Here is an 18,164-nt window from a genome sequence, read left to right as displayed (position 1 = left end):
GCCTTGTAGGCCGAGGAATCTAAACCCACCAGGTGAGCTAACACCTTCCACAAGATCTCAAATGACAGCAGGCGCCTAGTGTCTCTGATGAAATCCTGACACCCCTTTAATTTAAATAAGAGCGCCAAGCCAGCTAGCCTCTTTTCCAGCACTGACACCCCATTTGCAAGGTTCCGCGAAACAAAGTACTAACTAAACTAGAACTAAAAGACAAACCTCAGGGCCTTCCTGGTCTATACCTTACTGTAGGCCGCCCATGTAGTCTCACTCACAGACTGTCTGATCCATCCCGTCCACCCATTAAAGAACTCCAAAAAGGAGTGCCACACCCTCAGATCTTCCCTATGTTTCCGAACCAATTGAACATAATGCGTTTGGGCTTTAATCCCTGCTGTACTTGCTGACAGCTGTCTGCAAAATACTCTTCCCATCAGCAGTATGCGACATGCAATATTCAACTTCCCCAGCAGCGACTGCAACTTTCGTAGTTGAACCTTGTGCAACCCCAACATACTCTGAATCTCCTCCTTGAGGGCCGTTAATTTGTCCTCCAGCAGGTGGCATTTCATGGCACCAGAGTCCAGGACAATACCTAAGAAACCTAAAACCGTAGTCGGACCCTCTGTCTTCTCTGGAGACAATGGGATTCCAAAATGGTCTGCAATATGTCCTAACGTGATCAGTAGCACCGCACCTTTGAAGAGCCTGGAACCACACACAGGAATTCATCCAAATAATGGATGATTGACTTCACTCCAGACACATCCCTAACCACCCGTTCAATACACGAGCTGAACCATTCAAACAAGGCACAGGAAATTGAACAGCCCATGGGCAGGCAGCGATTCACATAGAAAGCATCCTCCCAGCAGCATCCCAGTAACCAAAAACTATTGGGGTGGACCGGCAGCAGTCGGAATGCCAACTCAATATCTGCCTTTGCCATCAAGGCCCCCTGCCCGTAATGACATACCCAAAAAACTGCAGCGACAAAAGAAGTATAAATTACTGTACACTCCTCCGAGTTGATTGCAGCATTAACTGACCCCCCCTTTTGGGAAAGAGAGATGGTGAATGAGACGGAATTTATTGGGCTCCTTCTTGGGCACCACCCCCAATGGAGACACCACCAAATTAGCCAGAGGCATTGCTGGAAAAGGGTCACCCATGCGGCCTAAAGCCACTTCCTTACGCAGTTTCTCTGAAACCACATCAGAATGTTGCATAGCTGATCACAAGTTCCGGGACATCGCAGGTGCCTTGGCCAAAGCACAAGGTATGCCAAACCACTCTGAGAAATCCAGTTCCAACACCGTACCGCCTCTTTGTCAGGGTACCTATGTAGAAAAGGCTGCATCTTTTTCACGCCGGACCATGGATTCCAATGCATGCTGGGGTGTTTTTCTTTAAGAATGTGATTAGAGCCAGAGGCTCTAATAGGCTTCAAAAAAGGGTGGGTTTCGGTACACAGAGCACAGAGCACCCAGTTGTGTGACAATAGCGACTGAATATTCGCTATTGCCACACTGATCCTCCTCCCAGCCAATCAAGTCTTGAGACCCATTACCCAATTGGCTGAAAGGACAGGTGATCCTGTTGGACACCTAGGAGGAGGAGGGAGGAGACACACAGCTGAAACCACCATGATGCAGAAGAGGAGAGGACACAGGGGCCACTGCCTGCCCGCAACCTAGATGGGGTAAGTGCCGGGTTGGATGACTGACCGACCGACCTGGAGGGGGTGCCACCAGCCGACCGGAGGGGTGCTAGTTTGCTGCCCCCCCCAAAAAAAACACCAGCCACCACACTGGGTTACAGGTTCACTTTAACCACTTCAGCCCCAGAAGGATTTGCCCCCTTAAGGACCAGGCCATTTTATGAGATACGGTCCTTTAACGGCCAATTGCGTGATCATGCGACTCTGCACACAAACAATGACATCCTTTTTTCCCACAGATAGAGCTTTCTTTTCATGGTATTTGATCACCTCTGCATTTTTATTTTTATGCACTATAAACAAAGAGCGACGATTTTGAAAAAAAAAATATTTTTGCTATAATACATATCCCCAAAAAAATATAAAAAAAAATAATTTATTCATCAATTTAGGCCGATATATATTCTTCTACATATTTTTGGTTAAAAAAAAAACGCAATAAGCATATATTGATTGGTTTGCTCAAAAGTAATAGAGTCTACAATATAGGGGATAAATTTATGGAATTTTTATGATTTTTCTTTTTTTTACTAGTAATGGCGGTGATCTGCGATTTTTAGTGAGACTGCGACATTGTGGCAGACAGATTGAACACTTTTTTTTTATTATTTCAATCATTTTTATTGCAAAAAAAAAGTACAATATATGACATGTGTTATAACTTGTTAACAAACACAGTAAGGGTAAACATGGTATTAGTAGTATCCAATCTAATGTATTACCAAGCATTGTAATTTAGACATCAATGCATGCCTGTTTCGTCATTTTATCGTGAAAGGGAGGGAGCCGAACCCCCCCTCTGACACCCCATCTGGGATCACACTGTGCCCTGGAGGAGAGGGTTCTATTGCTCCCGTACCACATCAGTATATCACAGGGATATGCAATTAGCGGACCTCCAGCTGTTGCAGAACTACAAATCCCATGAGGCATAGCAAGACTCTGACAGCCACAAGCATGACACTCAGAGGCAGAGGCATGATGGGACTTGTGGTTTTGCAACAGCTGGTCCGCTAATTGCATATCCCTGGTATATCAGGTTACACATATGCAGTAAAGGCACAGTATAATATAAAATAATGAAGCATGTATGACTGTTAGGATCAATAGTTTAGTCATTCTCGTTATAGAGTATCCTCAGTATGTATGATAGCAATGGGTCGTCATCAAAAAAGAGAAATATAGTCAACTAACTCAAAATCAAAAAAGAAACACAAAATTGAACAAAAGGCAACAAACATTGACCGTCAACCATTTCTTTTGCGTGAATTTCCCATATTAGAGTTTGGAATATGGGCTGCAAGTACATCAAGCAAACAAATGCAATCCTCTATGCTATGAATACCACCTACTCCATGAACTCCAGAGTTCACTTATTTTCAGGAATTTACCAATACTAAGTGCAAGTTGTTTTTTTGTAGGCTCCATGTGTATCTATTATTTGTAATGTTTCTGCTCGATTGGGTGGTGAGTTATCCTTCCAGTGTTTGGTCAGGGTGAGGCGAGCTGCTAGTAGAATATGGGAAATTATTGTTCTTTCTTTTATGGGGGTGGCTTCCATCCCTAGGGAAAGAAGTGCCATACCTTGGGAGGGATTCAACTGCACCCCTGTGACTTGTCTGATCACTTTAAAAACACTAGACCAGTAACTTTGAATGGTTGGACAAAGCCATAGTGTGTTTGATAGGGTCCCCACTTCACCACAGTCCCTCCATCATTTCGGAGAAAGGGTAGGAAAGAGCTTGGACAAACGGTATGGGGTAAGGTACCACCGTAGTATCCATTTTTGATGTAGTTCCCACAAGTTTACCCCTTTGGTGGCTGAAAAGGTAGTGTTGAGTGCTTTCTCCCACTGGTCTTCACAATACTTTTTACCCATATCCTCTTCCCATGCCTGGATGTTGGACATTTTGCTGAAAGTAAGTTTATTCTGTAGGTAATTGTATACTAGTGAAATACCTTTAGTTTTAGTAGTGTTGGCCGTGAAGTATAATGTCAGTTTCCAGGTTAGGGCTATAGTTATATCTTTATTATGCTTCAGAAAATGGGAGATTTGGACATATTTATATACTTCTGACGGTGGAATAGAATATTCTAGTTGAAGAGACCGGAATGTTTTGAGTGTTGGGCCTACATATAAGTCCTCCAGGAACATAGGTTTAGTGGCACCCCAATTACATAAGGACAAATCTGGGATCAGGAGTGATAGTGCTGATAATGGGAACTTAAGGGTGATAAAGGTAGTTTTAGGAAGCTCAGATTTTAGGAGCTGCCTCCAGGATTCAATAGAGGCCTGGATAGTGGGCACTGTTGTGTCCATAGTAGTCGGACGTAAGTGGCCCATAATTCAGCCCATAATATGACGTGTTGTGTGGGAAACCATCCCCTTAGTTGGGCTAATATAGTAGCCGTGTAGTAGTCCTTTATGTGTGTGTGACCCATGCCACCTGCTTTTTTGGCTCAAATAAGCTTAGTGAGTGCGCACCGTGCTTTCTTTCCTTTCCACAAGTAATTGTTTCGTATTGATTGTGCCTGTGAGAAAAAAGAATTAGGGACTGGAATAGGCAATGTCCTGAACATATATAGAAGCTAAGGGAGAATTTGCATCTTAAATACTGCAAGTCTACCCATCCAGGAAAGCTTGTGTCTCTCTATTTTTCCTAGCTGGTATCGTAATAGGCGGAGAAAGGTCAGGTCATTTTACTTTACCAAGTCTGACGTTTGAGTGGTAAGGGTGATACCTAGGTATTTTACACCATTGTCTTTCCAAATGTAAGGGAAATCCTTACTGATACTGTCCTTAACCTCTTTGGATATTCCCAATCATAGCAGATATGATTTAGAGTCATTGATCTTATAATATGAAATTGAATAGAATTTTTGCAGTGCATGATGTACCGAAGCCAGGGAAGAGTGAACATTAGTGAGCATTAAAATTATATTGTCCGCAAATAGACTGATTAGGTGTTCCCTATTCTTTATCTTGAAGCTTGCAATATATGTAGCCATAGGCCCCATGAGGAGATTGAAGATCAATGGGGACAATGGACACCCTCGTTGGGTACCATTGGTTATTTGGAATGGGGTTGAGAGTGATCCTGAAATATATACCTGGGCTGATGGATTGGTGTAAAGTGCCATGATGGCTTGGTATATTTGACCCCTGAAGCAAAATCTTTCCAGGGTTTGTGCGAGGTAGTCCCAATGAATCCGGTCAAATGCTTTCTCTGCATCCAAGGATAGGAGTAGAGAAGGCATTCTAGTTTTGTTGGCTAAGTGTATAATATTGATCAGGCGTCTAGTGGCGTCAGCCATTTGGCAGCCTTTAGTAAAGTCAGATTGATCCGGGTGGATGAGGGATGTTAATAGATTCACCAATCTGCTTGCTATCAATTTAGCATACATTTTTAAGCCATTGTTTAGCAAGGAGATTGGACGAAAATTTGGGGTCATGTTAGGTTCCTTCCCCGGCTTCGGTAGAGCAAGAATCATGGCTTGGAGCATTTCAGAGGGAAAGGAGGACGAGGAGACGGCTTGGTAAAAAATGTCGGTTAAATGTGGAGCTAAGATGTTTTTGAAGGTTTTAAAGTATTCCCCCGTAAAGCCATCTGGCCCAGGTGATTTATTATTCGGAAGGGAGTCTATGGTTTGAGTGATTTCTAGCAGAGTGAATGCTGCATTTAGGGCGTTCAGTTGTACCTCCATTATTTGTGGAAGTTTAAGTGTGCTCAGGAATTCTGAAATCATAGAGGGGGAAGGTTGGGTAGTTTAATGAGCTATAATAACTACTAAAAGTGTCTGCGATGGCCTGGGGGTGATATAATTTGGCTTTGGAAGTTGGGTGTATGATATATGAAATTTTGGCTTTTTGTCTATGACCTTTAAGTCGAGAAGCAAGCAGCTTCCCTGCTTTATTGCCGCTAGCATAGTATGACATTTTCAGCCTCCTGGCGAACTTATCAAAGTCCTCCAGTAGGAGTAGCCGCAGTTCATGTCTAAGCCCTTGTACACACGGTCGGATATTCTGCCAACCAAATCCGTTGGATTTTGTCCGACGGATTGTGTCCGAAACTGTTGCATACACACGGTCGGACGAAGTTGTCGGAAAATCCAATCGTTCAGAACGTGATGACGTTATTTCGTTACGACGGGACTACGTTCAGGCTAGTAGCCAATAGCTTTGATGTAGGAATTTGATCTGAGCATGCGTGGCACTTTGTCCGATCTGAGTTCTCTACACATGATCGGAGTATGTCCGATCGGACCAGTTTGTTGGAAAATATTTCCAACAAGTTGGAAAATTGGGTCCGACGGATATTCCGACGGAAACAGTCCGATGCATACCACACACAGTCGGATTATCCGACAAAACGGTCCGATAGGACACATTCCATCGGAATCTCCGACCGTGTGTACAAGGGCTTAGATTTGTTAATTGCTGGGATGATTTGATTGTAGCTTTAATTTTGTTTTGGGCCTCAAGGTGTTGGATCCTAGAAGTTCTTGGATTTGCTGTCCCCTTTGCCTCCTGTCCCTCGCTCCCATTTTGATAAATATACCTCGTATAAATGCTTTATGAGCATTCCAAGTTACAAAAGGATCATTTACTGATTCTGCATTAAATTAAAAAAATTCAGTTAACGCTTTCATTAGTTCAGACCTGGTGGGATCTGCCTAGATCAGCCGAGGGTTTGATCTCTATATGACAGATCGGACACTTTTGACACTTTTTTGGGGCCATTGACATTTATACAGTAATCAGTGCTATAAATAGCCACTGATTACTGTGTAAATGTCACTGACACGGAAGGGGTTAACACTTGGGTGGCGATCAAGGGGTTAAATGTGTTCCCCAGGTGTGTTCTAACTGAAGTAGGGATGGGCTGCCAGGGAAATGGCAGAGATCATTGTTCCTGATCACTGGGAACAGTAGATCCCTGTCATGTACCCTGTCAGAATGGGGAATAACTGTGTATACAAAGGCAGTTCCCCGTTCTGCTGCTGCAATAGTCGATCATGGGTTCGCGGGCGGACATCGAGTCCGCCCGACCCACGGGCAAGCTCCCTGCGATTTGCACAGGAGAGCCAACCTGCTGCTGTATAATGACAGCGGCTGCTTGGCAAGCGGTTAAAGTAACTTCTTCATATGCATTTTTTTTTTTTTTTTACCATATGGTCAGTTTAAATAGCTTAACAGGTTTGCTTAAAACAGTCCAAATTCTACTATTAATGAATGGTCTTCTTTCCAAAACATGGATATAACTTTTAATGTTTTGCAGTATCTTCTATAAACAGGTGTTGGACTTTTTAAAGTAAAATGCAAACTGTGCCATTAAGAAAAAGTAATCTTAGGAAGTACTTACATAGAAAAGAGAGTCTTGTTTACATTGGTGAGATATGTATAAGGTTTGTTCCCACTTCTTAATGATATGAAAGCCTCACAAGGTACTGCTGGTAGCTTGATACAGTAGAACTCTTCTCTATATCTCCTGTCCACATATTTACATTTTTCCTGTTGGGATTCGGAATTCAAATAAAAGTCACATTCTGTATGCACTTCCTGGCTTTTATTAAGGAATTTTCCTGTGTATCTGATATAATTGTATCCCATATTCCTTGCTTTCCACAATAGAGCTACCCCTTCGCTGGGATGCATTAGGAGAATAGATATTTGTACTTGCCCTTCCCAAAATAATGTGAAATAAATATTATAAGTTCCATTATTAAAATTCTCAATTCTTCCAGAAGCTCCAGCTCCAAGTATTGGTGAAAAGATCCGGGCTTGTAGAAAGTCTCCTCCATAAGTTTTCCTTTTCCCCAAATAATTGAACATCTCAACCTGAACAACCAAGGTGTCTCCAACACAATAATTAGGTTTATAGTTCAATATTATTGCTGTGCTATTCATTGCACTGGTGGTTTCATTAAAATGCATGCTAAACTTTTGGGGAATTGTACAGTTGACCGTAGTCATTATCTCTGCTATTTGTTGGTCGATGGTTTTGGATTCTCTTGCCATGTATCCAATGTGTCCACAGGCAGGTGCCGGATGATTTTTTACATTGAGAAAGTAAAAGTCTGAAAGCTGATGGGAAATCATTAACATTTCTACTGTTATACACTTATCCACAAACACAATTTAAGTGTTAGGTCTACAACAAAGAACCTACCTGACTGAAGTTTAGGTGAACGATGTAGCTAAACACGACCATAGCGATAACTGTACAACACAAAATGATCATATAACCCTTTCTGGTTGATTTGAACATTTTATTGGTCTCCTGAAAGTGAGATGTACAATTATAGGGAGGTCTTAAAAAAAAAAGACTAACCCAAAATTTAGACAGCTTTCATGCTAATTGCCCTTTAACCTCCCTGGCGGTATGACTAGTTCTGATTTTAGGTGCTGAAAGCGGTACAATTATTTTGCATGGAAATTTGGCATTTTATATTGAAGGCCTGCAATTCTTAGGAATAACTCTCTTAAATCTGTTCAAACCAGAGTCTAGCAGACATCCCGGGTATGATAAAATTTATAATATAATAAATAATGATAATAAATAATAATAAAAATGATTCAATAATGTAATCAAATCCAAAAACACTGAAATTTGCTCATTTGCAGAATTGTCGCTGTCATTAGATTAACGCCCCTTTCACACCAGGGCGTTTTGCAGGCGCTATAACGTTAGAAATAGCGCCTACAATCCGCCCTAAAGAAGCTGCACCATTGTGTGTAGTGTGAAGGCCCTGAGGGCTTTCACACTACAGCGGTATGCTGGCAGGACGCCAGAAAAAAGTTCTGCCAGCAGCTTCTTTGGAGCGGTGAAGGAGCGGTGTGTTTACCGCTCCTCCACCGCTGCTCCCCATTGAAATTAATGGGGCAGCGCTGTAATGCCACCGGCAAAACACCGCTATTGCTCCGTATTGCCGGCGGTTTTAACCCTTTCGCGGCCGCTAGCGGGCGGCCGAAATGCGCCGCAAATACGGCAGTAAAACGCCGCTAAAAATAGCGGCGGTTTACCGCTGACGCAAAGGGCGGTGTGGTGTGAAAGGGGTCTTAGTGTTTGATGACGAATTTCCCCACAAATCCCTATCGCTCAATTCTGCTTGTGATTATAATTTATTATCGCTGTTTTCTAGTTGGTCTAAAATCACTTTTGACATAAAGGGACAGTTTTTGGTTGCTATGGGCAATCTCCAAATTCCAGGCAGAAAAAAAGTATTTATAATATAAAAGTGCATGCAGGGCACTGGACAGCTCACTAGGGACAAAGGGGTGTGTATTTTTTTTATACAGTACTGTAATCTGTAAGATTACAGTACTATGTGTGTTTTGTGTGTTTTTGCTTTTTTGAATTTGGCGCCGATCTCCGCTCCCGTGCGCTGTAACGTCGCAGGGAACGGAGCTCGGCGGCACTCGGGCACTGTGTGAATCGAGCGGAGGACAACTTGATCACACAGCGCGGAGGACACCTCTGGATCCAGGGGACAAGGTAAGTAAGTCTCCCTGTATCCAGCGATGCGTTCCCGAGTCTGGCTTGGGGTTACCGCTTATGATACTGAAATCCCAGCCCGAGCCAGACTCGGGATCACCGCCAGGGAGGTTAATGGTTAATGTCCTGTTTTGTTCTTTTGCTAAAGTTTTGTCTAATAAGTCATGGGCACATCATGTGTTTGTTATTAGAATGTGGGGGTACGTCATGGTTAGCAAAAACAAAAAAAACACATACACTGATGTACTATAGAAGATCACACATGTAGCCCATAGGTGTTGCATATGTCAGGGTTCCCCACTGCTGAACATCCAGTCACACAGCATTTTCTTTTTGCATCCAGACACAGAAAACAGTCCTTAGGCTTGTTTTTGTTTTTTTTATCAGGGGATGATAACCTGGATGGGGCTGGGGATTATGAGATGTCCAATTTGACAAGGATAAACAAAATCAGGGCCAACTTCCTCCCTGCTTACAGCTCCCACCTTTTCCTCCTGCACAAATCCTTTGCACAGCTGCACTGGGTTCACTCCTTAGGAACTAACATTCTTTTTAGTTCAGTAACAGCCCCTTACAAGTTAGGAACTCTTATGTCGCGAACACACGATCGGAATTTCGGCCAGCAAAAGACCAATGAGAGCTTTTCATCTGAAAATGCGACCGTGTGTATGCTCCATCGGAAATTTAGCTGGCCGAATTCCTGCCAGCAATAATTCGAGAGCATGTTGTCAATTTTTCAGACTGAAAAACTTTCTATCGGAAATTCCGATCGTTGTATGCAATTCCGCCGCGTAAAAATTCACGCATGCTCAGATTCAACTACGAGATGGAAGCTATTGGCTACTGGGTATTGAACTTCCTTTTTATAGTCCAGTTGTACATGTTGTACGTCACCGCATTCTTGACAGTCGGAATTTGGTGTGACCATGTGTATGCAAGACAGCTTGAGCGAAATCCCGTCAGGTCAGACTAAAATGCGCCTGCACTACCAATAATAGCACACTAGAGGGTACTACACACTTATAGAATCACAGTTTAAAAAAGAATGCATCACACCAAATATACTAATTCCCTGTTCTGGAGTGTTTCTGGGCCGTTTTGTGTACAGGCATACCCCACTTTTAGGCACTCTATGGGGTTTATTTACTAAAGCTAGACAGTGAAAAATCATGCTCACTTCTACATAGAAACCAATGAGATTCTAACCCCAGCTTGTTCAATTAAGCTTTGATAATAAAACCTGGAAGCTCATTGGTTTCTATGCAGTAATTAGCCTGATTTTGCACTTTCTAGCTTTAGTGAATAAACCCCATTGTGTACTTAAAAGTGGGGTATGCCTGTAAAATGTTTCCTGCCCCAATAGCAGTGTTAATAAGCACTAGGCTACAAACTATTTACAAACAGGGCAACCGTATTAGACAAAAATTTGTTATCAGTGGGGTAAAAGGATATCAAAGGAGAACTTTACCCATAGCTTTCTAAGTCAGTAGAGTAAGATAAAACCTTCTTCTCATGACAAGTGTAGAATAGATGACCCCCAACTTGAACCCAAGCCTGGTAGGCCATGCCATTAAACCCAGTCTATCCAATAAAGAAACAACACCAAGATTTGGAGTCAAAATGGCCATCACAACCTTTTATTAACAACTAAATTAACTAAAGTTAAATAGCATAACTTTCCTTAAAACAGAGAAAGAAAGCTTGATGGTCTTTAAAGGCAACAAACGCATTCCATTATTCACTGCAGGAAAAATTTAGGCCCACAGCCACAACTCACCGGCTCAAAGACAAACCTCATTATCCTCAGTGACCTCCATTGTACATATTCTGAGTTAACCCCTAATAGGAATGTACTCAAGGACCCCATACCAATGATGGGTGTCAAATCATTATATTATCCTAAATTTTTACATCCTTTAAAGACCAAGCCCCGCTAGGCTGTCATGGCAATCACATAACAATAACCACAAAGAACAATGTGGAGGGAGGAGGGAAGTTTCTTCTCCTCTTACAAATTGCCGACTGGAGCCTTGCAGCTCACTATTTTCCACTTAACCTCCTGAGACTCCTCCCAGCTTTTGGCGACTACCAATCAGGTAACAAACCACAAGCTTTCAAAACTAAATTGACTTTTTTTTAAATCCTTTTCACATTGCCCCCACTATTCACCCAGCCATGTCTGTCTTTACCTTTTTTTGTACCTTTGGCCTGCCCAAGGTCACACAGTTATGAGATAATATTTTTAAAGGACAACTGTACCTTTGGCCTGCCCAAGGTCTGATACTTTCCTCTACCCAAGTTCCAGTGAACTTCATTGTGCTGCCTTGCCCAGAGGAGCATGACCTCTCTTCATAAAAATAACCCATCGGAGTCTTCATTAGTCTGTGTATGCACACCACAACCCAATTCATTGCTTTGAGGAGAGCCATACTCTGCAGGACTGTTTGAGGCTACCCTAAGTATGGTAGTAATCAAAAGTCTCAAACTTTCACTTATGAAGACATTGTGATTTTATTGGTAAATAGTGCGTGTGACTATAAAGCCAACTCATTTCCCATTTATCCCCCTTCTTCAGGTAGGGACACAAGAGGACCAGATGAATGTAACCACAGTGACACATAAAAAGTTCACATTACTAAGGCTACTTTTACACTGCAGCGCCCGGCTGTTAGCACTAAGGCACCGCTCGTTTTTGTGGCGGTTTAGCTGTGCTTTTGCAGAGCTTTTCGGATGCTAGCGGGGCGCATTTTAAATGTAAAAAAAGGTATTTCACGGCACTTTCAAATTGCTTTTAAGGTGCTTTGAAAGTGCTGCCCATTCAGTGCGATGGGCAGAGGTGTTTTGGGAGAATACATCGCTCCCAACCCGACCCAAAGATGCTGCTTGCAGGACTTTTCCTAACGTCCCGCAAGTGCACCGCCCGAGTGTGAAAGCAGTCTTCAGGCACTTTTTAGAGGCTATTTCAAGTGCTAAAATGCCTGAAAACTGCCTCAGTGTGAAAGCAGTCTAATATTTTGAATTAAATGTATAAGCAGCACTCACTCAACAAAAAAACTTCAAGTACAAGTAACAAATATAAAGTGCAAATTACATGTGCAATAGGAACAAGTCCAAGTAGTGTAAATTCAATAGTCCATAATCCACAGAAACAGTAATGAATATAAAGTGCAAAAAAAAAACAGCTTCAAAGTCCAATGACGGATGTTCCAAAATAAAGTGCAGTATTTCAAAGACAATAAAGGTGAACTTCAATTAATATGTGGTAAACATTGCCTCCACCAACATTCGTGATCCACCACAGGTGTGCCTCGGCCTCTCACCTCAAAGAAAGACCCAGTGGATCTTATGGCACTTCTAGGCACTGCAGACCATTAAGGAATCCCCTCTTTGTAGTATCCTATAAAGTTGTGGTATATGGAAATGGCAATGGATCAAGATAAACTGGTATTCCTTCTGAGTAGATATAATCTCCTTAGACTCCTCCAATCTCCTCCATTAAACACTCATAAAAAAGAGGAACAAAATCTCCACAGTGTAGCAATTCAAATAAAACATGTTTATTCAATAGTAGTAACTCACATAAAATTTCACAGTAGTTAGCATTGATCTATTCATGAACTTCCAGGCTCGGCCACGACCGGAAGTAGAACATCACTCGGCTCATTTCCGACATGTTGCGTCACAGGTGACATGACTTTCTCAAGGGTTGAGAAAGTCATGTGATCTGTGACGCAACGCGTTGGGAGAGAGGTGGGTGATGTTCTACTTCCAGTCGTGGATGAGCCTGGAAGTTCATGAATAGTTCTAAACAGGGCCCTCCTAATCCTCTTGTATGCTATTGTATTATAACTGTATTGTCTCCTTCATTCTCTTCTTCATTTTCTAAAGTGCTGCATAAACTATTGGTGCTATATAAATTCTGTATAATAATAATAATAATAATAAATGTTCTAGTACAGGAGTAGGCAATATTTTGAGAACAATATGCCGAAAAATGTTTTCAAAGAAATTGAGAGTGACGATTTTATGACAAGAAAATGTCAACTTCACATTCTCAATCACTAAAAGGATTTTTTTTTAAAGTAAATGCTGAAAACTACTTTAGTAGTGAGAAATTAATACCCTGCACTCTCACGCCTCAGATCAGTCCCAATTCATGCATCTCCACACCTCAGATCATCTGCCCCACCACTGTAACCCCCTGCTCATCTGCCCCACCACTGTGCCCCCTGCTCATCTGCCCCACCACTGTGCCCCCTGCTCATCTGCCCCACCACTGTAACCCCCTGCTCATGTGTTCCACTGATGTACCTCCTTTCTCCTCTGTTCCTCTGCCCCACAGCTGTAACCCCTGCTTTTCTGTCCCACCACTAATCCCCCTTCTCATCCCTTCCACCACTGCACCTCCTGCACATCTGTCCTACCACTGTAACCCCCCTGCTCATCTGCCCCACCACTTTACCTCCCTGCATAAATGCTCCACCGCCACATCCCTATGCTCTTCTGTCTCACTACTGAATCACCTTCTCATCTTTCTTAACACTGAACCCATCTGCCCCACCAACGTAACCCGCTTTCTCATCTGCCCCACCAATACACCTCCTTTCACATCTGCCCCACTGATTTACACCCCCTGCTTTTCTCCCCCAACACTGTACCTCCTGCACATCTGTCTCACCTCTGTACCCCCCTGGTCTTCAGTCCCACCTATGTACCCCCCCCCCAGTCTTCAGCCCCACCTCTGTACCCCCTGGTCTTCAGACCCCCCTCTGTACCCCCCTGGTCTTCTGCCCCACCTTTGTAAAGCATGCTGGGACTTGCAGCCCTATGACAGGCTGTAATGCTCCTGCAGAGCATAGTGGGACTTTTAGTTCTATCAAGTGCAGAGCATTATGACACTTATAGTTCTATCACAGTCTGCAAGAGAGAGAGGTGCAGAGCAGGCTGGGACATGTAGTTCTATCATAGGCTGCAAGAGAGGTGCAGAGCATGCTGGGACATGTAGTTCTATCATAGGCTGCAAGAGAGGTGCAGAGCATGCTGGGACTTGTGGTTCTATCATAGGCTGCAAGAGAGGTGCTGAACATGCTGGGACCCGTAGTTCTAGCCCAGCCACCCAGTAACCTATACTACAATGAAAGTGCAGAGCATTAATGCTGGGACCTGTAGTTCTATCACAGGTTGCAATAGAGGAGCAAGGCATGCTGGAGCTTCTAGTGAATGAATGAATGAATACATTGTATAGCACTACATATGCAAACTAAATTGCCTCAGGGCACTTTTGCTGCCAGTGTCCGTCTGGGTTTTCAGAAGAAGTCTAGTCCTAGCACAGGCTGCAATGATCCTGCAGCGTATAGTGGGACTTTTATTTCTATCACCGGCTGCAAGAGAGGTGCACAGCATGCTGGGACTTGTAGTTCTAACCCAGTCACACAGGGACCTAGGCTACAATGAAATTGCAGATCATTCATGCTGGGACCTGTAGTTCTATCACAGGCTGTAATAGAGGAGCAAGGCATGCTAAAACTTCTAGTCCTATCACAGGCTGCAATAGAGGTGCACAACATGCTGGGACCTGTAGTCCTATCACAGGTTGCCATGGAGGTGCAGTACATGCTGGGACCTGTAGTGTGTGAGACAGGCTGCAGGGACGGGAGACATACATCTGCATCTGCTCTATGGGATTCCTCATTTCTCGTTCAAAATTTTTTATTTTATGTTAAAATAAATTACATGTACAGAATATAAGACAAATTATGTGATACCAGAAATAAAAAGTAGACATATTGAAGTACGAATGATACAAAGCAAAGAAGAATTTCAAGATATTCTCGTGGGAATGACAATAAATGGCCTTATATATTTTAGAATTTGAAAACATTCTTATAGTTGAGTTTTAAACATTTTAATCCCAAGAAAATATAAATATGTCTAAAAGAAAATATATGATTTTAAAGTTTTGACCATAACTTCTAAAGTATGTTTATAGTAAGTATATATTTATATAGTAAGGGAAGAACATAAAAGGTATATAGGAGGGGAAGGGGAGGGAATAATTCTCCGGAGGAGGTTTTATATATCATCTAATGTTGTAATTCTATAAAAAATCTTAATCACCATAACAATAAAACTCGGTTGTCAATATTATCTGACGTATAATATTTAATCCAGGGTTTCCATATGATATCAAACTTTGTCATCTGGTTTTTATCTATAGTGTCCATTTTAGCATGGATGAAAGATTGATTCATTCTATGTTTGGTTTCTGCAATATTCACCACATCTGTTTTTAACGCATTGGCTATAGTCTGCTTTGCGGCTATCAGGAGTGTAAGAACTAATTTGAATTATTTCTGATTCAGAAAGGCTGGTTTTAAATTAAGGAGAGCTATAATTGGGTCTGGAAAAATTGGACGATCAAAAAATTTTGTAATTATCAGAAAGATCTTTTTCCAAAATGATTGTACAATTGAGCAATGCCACCAGGTATGTATATAGGTACCTTTTTCTGGACAGCCACGAAAGCAGAGGCCAGTGTTGTCTGCTGAGAATTTGGCGATTCTCGCAGGAACCAAATACCAGCGTGTGAGAACTTTATATGATGATTCAGACGCCAATATATTTATAAAGGAAGATTTTGCGAAAAACCATATGTTGGACCAAGACCTAGAATAGATCGTACAATCCAAATCTTTTTCCCACTTGGCCACATATTTAGGTATAACAGTATTAGAATTAGATATCAGTTGTGTATACAATGATGTAATACGACCTTTAGCATGTGGTTCCTTGAGACAAAATCTTTCAAATTGAGAAATATTATGTAAGTTTACATTTAAATTGAGAAGAGGAGTATAAAAATATTTGATTTGGAGATATCTGAATATTTCTGATTGTGGAAGCTTATATAATTCACATAGATCTGTAAAAGATTTTATTGATGTAGTTGAAGTTAAATTATATAGACAAGTGATACCAGCCTTAGACCAAGCTTTAAAGGTTTTGGGATATTTCCAGGCTGGGTAAAAAGTCGGATTCTTGTGAAAAGATAATAGCGGATTTTGTGGAGATTGCAGACCATGTGAATTTCTATACCTATCCCATATAGATAGAGAGTGCTTAGAAATGGGGTTATTTATAGACTTACGATCCGCAGGTTGTAACCATAATATATTGTTTATAGGAAGAGGATCACAGTCTACAGCTTCAATGAGGACCCATAAAGGAATCTCTGTAGAAGAGTGATATTTTGTTCATTGAGATAATTGAGCTGCCTTATAATATATGTTAAAGTCTGGGAATCCCAAACCACCCAAAGCTTTGGGGAGAACAAGTGTTTTTTTGTGAAGTCTGGGTTTTATTTTCCCCCAAGTAAATTTTGTTACTTTTTGTTGAATCAGCCTAAGAAAATATGCAGGAATATGAATCGGGAGAGTTCTGAATAAATATAAAAATTTCGGAAGAACAGACATTTTTATGATATTGATTTTCCCAAACCATGATATCGGCATTGATGACCAATTAGATAACGACCTTGTAATATTTTTTAATAGAGCTGGGTAATTAGCTGCAAATAAATCGGAGGGGTTAGGAGTAAACTGCACACCCAGATATGGAAGGCTATGATCTACCCACTTAAAGGGTAGTGAATTTTGTAAAGATTGTTTATCTTTTTAGACAAGTGAAATGTTTAATGCTGAAGATTTTTGAATATTGACCTTAAGGCCCGAAATAAATGAGAATTCTTGTAGTACAACCATAAGATTTGGGGCCGAAACATGTGGAGAAGATAGAAAAAGGAGAATATCGTCTGCGAATAAACAGAGCTTATGATGAAAGCCGCCCATTTCAATACCTGTTATAGTGGGTTCCATCCTAATTCTTTGTGCTAAAGGTTCAATGAGTAAAGCAAATAATAATGGCGAAAGTGGACATCCTTGACGAGTCCCCCTCAGTATATTAAACTCGTCCGATTTGTACCCTGCATATCTGATATAAGCTTTGGGATCTTGATACAAACTAGAGATCCATCGTAAAAAATGAGGGCTGAATCCCCATTTGGAAAGGGTATAGTTCATATATGACCAAGATACTGTGTCAAAAGCTTTCATAATATCTAAAGAAAGAAAACAAGTGGGAATACGTCTTTTTTTAGCGGCATGTGACAGGAGTGTTGCACGTCTAATATTATCTCCTGCTTGACGTAATGGAATGAAGCCCACTTGATCACGATGTATTAGATTGCCTATAATAGTATTTAATCTGTTAGCTAGAATTTTGGCTAAAATTTTTATGTCCAAATTTAATAACGAAATAGGGCGATAATTAGACCATATTGAATCGTCTGTGTGAGGTTTAGGGAGCATACAGATAATTGCAGTTAGGGTTTCTCTTCTAAAAGAATGACCTTCCAAAAGGGAATTAAAAGTGTTTGTCAAGACTGGAGATAGGGTGTCTACAAACGTTTTGTAATACAGCGCAGAAAAACCATCAGGACCTGGCCTTTTATTTAGTTTCAGATTTTTGATAACTTCAGATACCTCTATAATTGACACTGGTTCCTCCATCATTTCCATTTGTGTTTTAGATAGTGTCGGTAGAGATATATGAGAGAAAAAATCATTTGCTCTAGAAGGGTCCAACTCATTATTAGAAGAGTATAAATTTTTTAATTGTGTTTTGAATTTTTGTAATATTTTTAAAGGATTATTTGTGTATACCCCCCTAGAGATTTTCAGACATATCGGTTTCGTTGGGTTCTGGCAGGATTTTAATGCCCTGGCTAATAGTGTGTGAGGTTTATTCGCATTGATATAGAAATTGTGTTGTGATCTCTTGATGGTTTTATCTGCTGCTTCAGTAAGGAATAGATCAAATTCCAATTTAGCTTTGTCAAGATTTATTTTAGATAAAGAAGAAGGGTTATTTTGGAATGCTGTGTGACATTTATT

General features: G+C 41.4%; 1 protein-coding gene across 1 annotated transcript in view; it reads right to left on the bottom strand.

The window, feature by feature from the left end:
- The window catches only part of LOC143935834 (NXPE family member 1-like), a 124,918-nt gene that overhangs the window by 45,279 nt on the left and 61,475 nt on the right, over positions 1-18,164 (bottom strand). The window contains exons 2-3 of the mRNA XM_077459952.1: positions 7,888-7,998; positions 7,081-7,802 (exon numbers count right to left, since the gene is read on the bottom strand). Of these exons, the coding sequence (XP_077316078.1) occupies positions 7,081-7,802; positions 7,888-7,986 (821 nt within the window). The 5' untranslated portion in view covers positions 7,987-7,998. The remainder of the gene's footprint in view (positions 1-7,080; positions 7,803-7,887; positions 7,999-18,164) is intronic.

Source organism: Lithobates pipiens, unplaced genomic scaffold (genome assembly GCF_037356315.1).
Source record: "Lithobates pipiens isolate NorthernLeopardFrog02 unplaced genomic scaffold, aLitPip1_a1.2 Scaffold_28, whole genome shotgun sequence".
Taxonomy (NCBI): Eukaryota; Metazoa; Chordata; class Amphibia; order Anura; family Ranidae; genus Lithobates; species Lithobates pipiens.
Note: the sequence above shows the minus strand (reverse complement) of the source record. Positions and strands in the feature narration are given on the sequence as shown.